The 6,000-nt window shown below is 68.7% G+C and overlaps 1 protein-coding gene and 1 long non-coding RNA gene across 2 annotated transcripts in view; one reads left to right on the forward strand and one right to left on the reverse strand.

The window, feature by feature from the left end:
* LOC107524657 (uncharacterized) overlaps positions 1-1,548 on the reverse strand; it is a 115,722-nt gene extending 114,174 nt beyond the window's left edge. Inside the window, exon 1 of the long non-coding RNA XR_015715451.1 lies at positions 1,359-1,548. This is a non-coding gene — a long non-coding RNA (uncharacterized LOC107524657). The remainder of the gene's footprint in view (positions 1-1,358) is intronic.
* Positions 1,549-1,924: 376 nt separating this feature from the next.
* Positions 1,925-3,398, forward strand: IER5L (immediate early response 5 like). Its single transcript, XM_016196670.2, has one exon. The coding sequence runs from the start codon at positions 2,106-2,108 to the stop codon at positions 3,339-3,341; it is 1,236 nt and encodes a 411-aa protein (XP_016052156.2). The 5' UTR covers positions 1,925-2,105; the 3' UTR covers positions 3,342-3,398.
* Positions 3,399-6,000: the final 2,602 nt, after the last annotated feature.

Genomic DNA, 6,000 nt, shown 5'->3' on the forward strand with positions numbered 1-6,000 from the left:
GGTGGGGGCACCGGGGGGACGGGGGGACGGGGGGGGGGGGGGGCAAGTCCCTTCGGCTGTCAGTGCCCGCTTCCGAGTCTGTAAAACCGAGCACATGCTCCCTAACGCGGCTTAAACTCTTGTTGCCTGGCACTGAGTCGATGCTGCAAAATTGTTCTGAGGAAATCCATCTGGGGAATTCTTCATACTGAAGGGAGCCCTGGCTGGGTGGCTCCCGGGCACCAGAAAAGGCTGCGGTTTCGATCCCCGGTCCGGGCGAGTAGAGGAGGCAACGGATGGATGTTTCTCTCACACATCGATGTTTCTCTCTCTCTCCCTTCCTCTCTCTCTAAAAAAAAAAAAAAAAAATCAATAAAAACATATCCTCGCGCCCTGGCCGGGGACGCTCCGTGGTTAGAGCCGGTGGCCCGCGGACTGCAGGGTCCCTGGTTCAATTCCAGCTCCGGCCAAGGGCACCCACCTGGGTTGCAGCCTTGATCCCCGGCCTGGGGGTGAGTGCAGGAGGCGACCCATCACTGTGTCTCTCTCACACTGATCTCTCTCTCTCTCTCTCTCTCTCTCCCTTCCATTCTCTGAAAGGCAATGGATTAAAAACAAAAACATCCTCAGGACTGAAGAGAGACCCAGACACTGCAGGATGGGCTGGCGGGGTCGCTTCACTGCCCCCCGAGGGACAAAGCTGGCGCAGAGGACAACAGGCCCAAGGAAAGGGGGCCCAGGAGAAAGCCCGGGGAGGGTGGACCAGCAGGGAGACTGCTCCTGGGCCCCCTCGGGCGCACAGGGCCCCAGCTCTGCGTCTCGGGGAAGCCCTCTCCTGCCTCAGGGGCCAGCTCGAGGCCCCCTCCTCAAGCGAACCTCCTGGCCACCCCCTCTCAGCCCCCCCAGTCTAGAGATCCCCGAAGGTCACAGCCCTGTCCCTCGCCCCCCCCCCCCCCAGGAGGTGCCCGTTAAGGAAAGTTAAGGGGCAGGTTCTCGGCCCCTGGAGCGCGCAGTCGGGGCCGCGCGCTCGCGAGCTGTGTCCCCCCGAGTCACCCCGCTCCCCGAGACAGGCACAGTGAGGGGCGCAGGGGGCCGCCGGCAGGGCCTGCCCCGTCCTAGGGACCTGACAACCGCCCTACTGTCGTTGTCGGTGGTTGGGAAGCAGAGGTACCGAGCCCGGCCCAGGACCTGGGCAGGCGGCCAGGCCCGCGCCCCCCGTGGCGCGCGCCTCGGGGCCTCCCGCACCCCAGGGGGCCCCGCTCACGAGGCTCTGTTTCCCCCGCCCGAGGAATGGGGAGACGGCCCCTCCCCGGGCGCTCCCCGCGGCCCCTCGGCCCCCAAAGTCAAGGGGTCGGGCCCAGGATCGAGGTGGCGGGTACCTCCAAACCTTTGTCCCGCGGGGGGCTCCTCAGGGTCCAGCCAGCTGCCCCCGAGTCTCCTGCACGGGCCTTGGGTCCCGCGGGGCACCCGGGGTGAGAAAGGGAGCGCCGCCGGGCGGCAGCGGGGAGCGAGGCGCACCTGCCGCAGGTGAGCAGCGCCGCGCGGCAGCCGCAGGAGCCGAGGCCGCGGGGCTCGGGGCGCCGCCCGCGGGCCCGGGAGCGGGGCGGGGGCGGCCGCGGGCTCCGGCGAGGCCGCGGGGAGGAGACCCGGGCGGCCGGCGGCGCCCCGAGCCCCGAGCCCCGCGCAGCGCGGCGGCCCCAGGAGAACATTCGAGGCAGCGGCGGCTTCAGAAGCCCCGGGTCCGTTCGGTATTTGAATAGCACAAAGGAACCGCCTTGGTCTGATTGGCCCGCCGCGTGGCCCCGGGGCGGGCGGCGCCTGTCACTCGGGAGGCTCTGGGCGCCCCCATTGGCTCGCCGGGCGCGGGGCGGAGCCCGGACGCCAGGCTAAATAGCTGGGGCCGGGGCGGCGGAGGCTCATTGCTTTGGCGCCGTCTGGGGAGCACGGTCCCGCGGTTGGCGCGCGGCGCGTGGTGGCGGCTCCTCTCGGAGCGCAGCCGACCCGCGGACCCGGGCTCCGCGTCCCCTGCCCGGTGCGCCCCGGCGGCCGGCTGGAGGCCGAAACAGCAGCAGCATTAGCAGCAGCAGCGGCCGCGGCTGCTCCGCCGCCGCCGTCTCCGCGGGAGCATGGAGTGCGCCCTGGACGCCCAGAGCCTGATCAGCATCTCCCTGCGCAAGATCCACAGCTCCCGGACCCAGCGCGGCGGCATCAAGCTGCACAAGAACCTCCTGGTATCCTACGTGCTCCGCAACGCGCGCCAGCTCTACCTGAGCGAGCGCTACGCCGAGCTCTACCGGCGCCAGCAGCAGCAGCAACAGCAGCAGCAGCAGCAGCCGCCCCACCACCAGCACCAGCACCAGCACCTCGCGTACGCGGCGCCGGGCATGCCGGCCAGCGCGGCCGACTTCGGCCCGCTCCAACTTGGTGGCGGCGGGGACGCGGAGGCGCGCGAGCCGGCCGCCCGGCACCAGCTGCACCACCTTCACCAGCTCCACCAGCTGCACCTCCAGCAGCAGCTGCACCAGCACCAGCACCCGGCACCCAGGGGCTGCGCGGTGGCGGTGGCGGCGGCGGCCGGGGCGCCCGCGGGCGGCGCGGGGGCGCTCTCGGAGCTGCCCGGGTGCGCCGCGCTCCAGCCGCCGCACGGCGCGCCCCACCGCGGGCAGCCCTTGGAGCCGCTGCAGCCGAGTCCTGCGCCTCTCCCGCCGCCCGCGCCCACTGCGCTCTGCCCGCGGGACCCTCGCGCCTCGGCCGCCTGCTCCGTGCCCTCCGCGCCCCCAGGGGCCGCCCCTCAGGCTGCCGCCGCCGCCTCTCCTCCCGCCTCCCCGGCCCCCGCCTCCTCCCCCGGCTTCTACCGGGGCGCGTACCCGGCCCCCTCGGACTTCGGCGTGCACTGCAGCAGCCAGACCACCGTGCTGGACCTGGACACTCACGTGGTGACCACGGTGGAGAACGGCTACTTGCACCAGGACTGCTGCGCCTCCGCCCACTGCCCGTGCTGTGGCCAGGGCGCCCCAGGACCGGGCCTGGCGTCCGCCGCCGGCTGCAAGCGCAAGTATTACCCCGGCCAGGAAGGGGAGAACGAGGAGGAGGAGGACCCTGGCGACCTGGGAGCCGAGCCCCCCGGGGGCGCGCTGTTCGCCCCCTGCAAGCGCGCCCGCTTCGAGGACTTCTGCCCGGACTCGTCCCCGGACGCGTCCAACATCTCAAACTTGATCTCCATCTTTGGCTCAGGCTTCTCGGGGCTGGTGAGCCGACAGCCGGACTCCTCGGAGCAGCCGCCGCCGCTCAACGGGCAGCTGTGCGCCAAGCAGGCGCTCGCCAGCCTCGGCGCCTGGACTCGAGCCATTGTCGCCTTCTAGGGACCCCCGAGGGCACGGGGACCCGGGGACCCGCGGGGCTGGGGGCCAGACAAAAGACTCGGCCGAGGGGCGAGCCGAGGGAAGGCACCGGGTGCCCGACCCCCGGCGCGGGGCCGAGCTGGGGGGCGAGCAGGGGAAGGCGGCTAATGTTTTATAAATTGTAAAATAAAAAAAGAAGAAATCTAAGACCTCGGACTTTATTTTTACAGAGAGAAAAAGCGCCTATTTAAGTCTGCTTTGTGTTTCCCCGACTCTTGTTTTTTTCTTCGTATTGTAGCGATTGCGGTGGTGTTGCGCGAGGAGCCAGCCACGTGAGGGAGGGCTGTTGCCCGGAGGCGGTGCGGGGCAGCCGGGGGCGAGGCCGGGCGCGCCGGGGGCGCAGCGCTGGAGGGCGCGGGGCCCGGGACGCCCACCCCCGTCGGTTGTCAGACCCAGGAAGCCGGGCGCTCGGTCCTCCCGAGCCCCCTCCACGGGGCGCGGAACGGGCCTTGTGAAATCCTCCGCAAAAACAAAGGCAAACTCTATCTCCGAGAGGGACGTTTGGGTCACATTTCCTCTCTGGGGGCGGCCTCCAAAGTTCGCGAAATGAGAAGGCAGAAATGAAAACAGTTCAACTTTTTTTTTTTTTCCTTTTTTTTTTTTTTTCCCCTTCCCGGCGGGTGTCTTGAACCCCTCCTCTCCCCGCCCCTCTGGCTCCGCTCTGTGCCCCTCCTCCACCCCTCTCCAGGACTCGGGGGTGGCGCCGGACACCCCGACACTCTCGGACACTGTTTGGGGACGGGGCGGGGGGCGGGCACCGCGGACTACATTTCCCATCATGCCCAGCACTGCGGGCCTCGCGAAACAAAAAAGGAAGTCGATTCCTCCACCTGGCCCGCGGGCGGCCCGCGGGGAGGCGGGGGCGGGGCGGGGCCGCCGCCTGCGTCGCAGACTTTTCACCAAGTTCCCGGCCGGCCGTGTTCGTGCGCGTGCTTCCAAGTTGCGCTCTCGCGGCTCGGCCCGCGGGCGGTCGCGTTTCAGGGAACCAGCATTGTTCGCGCCCGTGAGCACCCCGTCCTGTGCGTCTTCAGCTCGATAGATCTTGTTTCATTTAAAGCCTTTTGTTGTAAAAAAAAAAAAAAAAAAAGGTGGGGTTCTGCGGCCCCTCCGGCTCTCTGCGATCTGCACCATGTGGACTCCAAAGCAAGCTGCCAACCCTTCCTTTCTTGGGCCCTTCCCCCCCAATTGCCCTGTATTTTTGTGCATCCTGAATTGTACGTCACCGGGTAAAACTGTTCAGATTATTTGTTTATCACCTGAATAAAAAGTCGATGATCGAGGATGGCGGTGCCTTGTTTTCGGGTCGGCCTGGAGGTGGCGGGGAGGTGGGGGGAGACCCCTCCCGGCTCTCCCGGGCCTAGACGGACGGGGATCTGCCCACATCCGCAGGGCCGGGAGTGGGAGCAGGATGGGGTGGGGGATGCTGGTTATTGGGGATGCAGCCAGGGCTGCGGGGCTCGGAGGGGGGCCTCCTCCCCAAAAGAGACTGCCCCCCGCACGGGCACCGGCCGCCCCGGGGTCTCCTGCAGGAAGCCCAGCCGGCCCCCAGCACATTTCCTGCCCAGCCGGCGACACAGGGCCTGGCTGGCCCCGAGCCTGAGCGCCCTGCCGCAGGGAAGAGCAGCCGGGGCGCGGGGGGGCTTCACGGCCACGCCCCCTCCCCGCGCGGCGCCTCCTCCCGCTGGTCGCACGTCTCCGCGGCAACTTGGGGAAGTTTTTTCGTTTTCTCTCTCTTTTTTTTTTTTTTTTTTTTAAGTTGAGTTTGTTATCACTGCTCGGTGCCACTTGGTGGTGTGCTGGCGGCGTCTCCCTCCCTCCTCGCCCCGCCCCGCCCCTGCCGCGCGCCCGCCGCTTCCCTCGCGGTGGATGGAGGCAGGAAGCTCGGGCGCGCGCTCCGCTCTGACCACCTACGGAATGACCTCAGAGTGGGAGAATGTGCCAAGGCCCCGAGCGGGCGGCTCGCGTCCTCCCCGCTGGAACCAAACGCACATCTGGAGCCGCGGCTCGGGCCCGGGGGCGCGCGGGCTGGTTCCAGCTTTGCAAACGGGGGGCAGGCAAGAGAGGCTGGAAAAAAAGAAGGAAGGGAAAAGGCGAAGGGGCTGCTTGCGCTCTTTCTGACAGTGTCTCTCCCTCTCGCCGCCTCCCCAGTGCGCTCGCGCTCGCGCTCCCGCCCCTGCGCTCCCCTTTCCTGCACCAGCCGCCCCGAAGGCTGCGCCCCCCTCCCCCCCGCAGCCTGCACGCAGCGAGAGGAGCGGCTGCAGCCGACAGCCCCCCACCCCCGACTCCGAGAGGCAGACACAAGCCAGTCCCAGGGGTCCCCTCGGCTCCGGGTCCCCGTGCAGCGCCAGGCCAAGTTCTTGGGGACACTCCAGAGCGCGAGGGGGCCGCGAAGATCCGCGGGTGGGGGAGGGGAAGAGGGGGGCTACGCAGGCGTGAGTTACAGGAAAGAAGGGCAACTTCACCCCCAGAGCTGTGTCCTCGGCCTCCCACGGGAACCGGGAGCCGCGGGGGTGGGGAGAGGGGCGGTGTGCCCCCCACTCCCTACCCCCCCCAGTCCAAGGAATCGCAGTTGGGTGCGTGGTTTTGATTCCACCACCGAGCCAGTTGCCAGAGCTCCCCC

This window comes from Miniopterus natalensis, chromosome 12 (assembly GCF_054644295.1).
Source record: "Miniopterus natalensis isolate mMinNat1 chromosome 12, mMinNat1.hap1, whole genome shotgun sequence".
Classification (NCBI taxonomy): Eukaryota; Metazoa; Chordata; class Mammalia; order Chiroptera; family Miniopteridae; genus Miniopterus; species Miniopterus natalensis.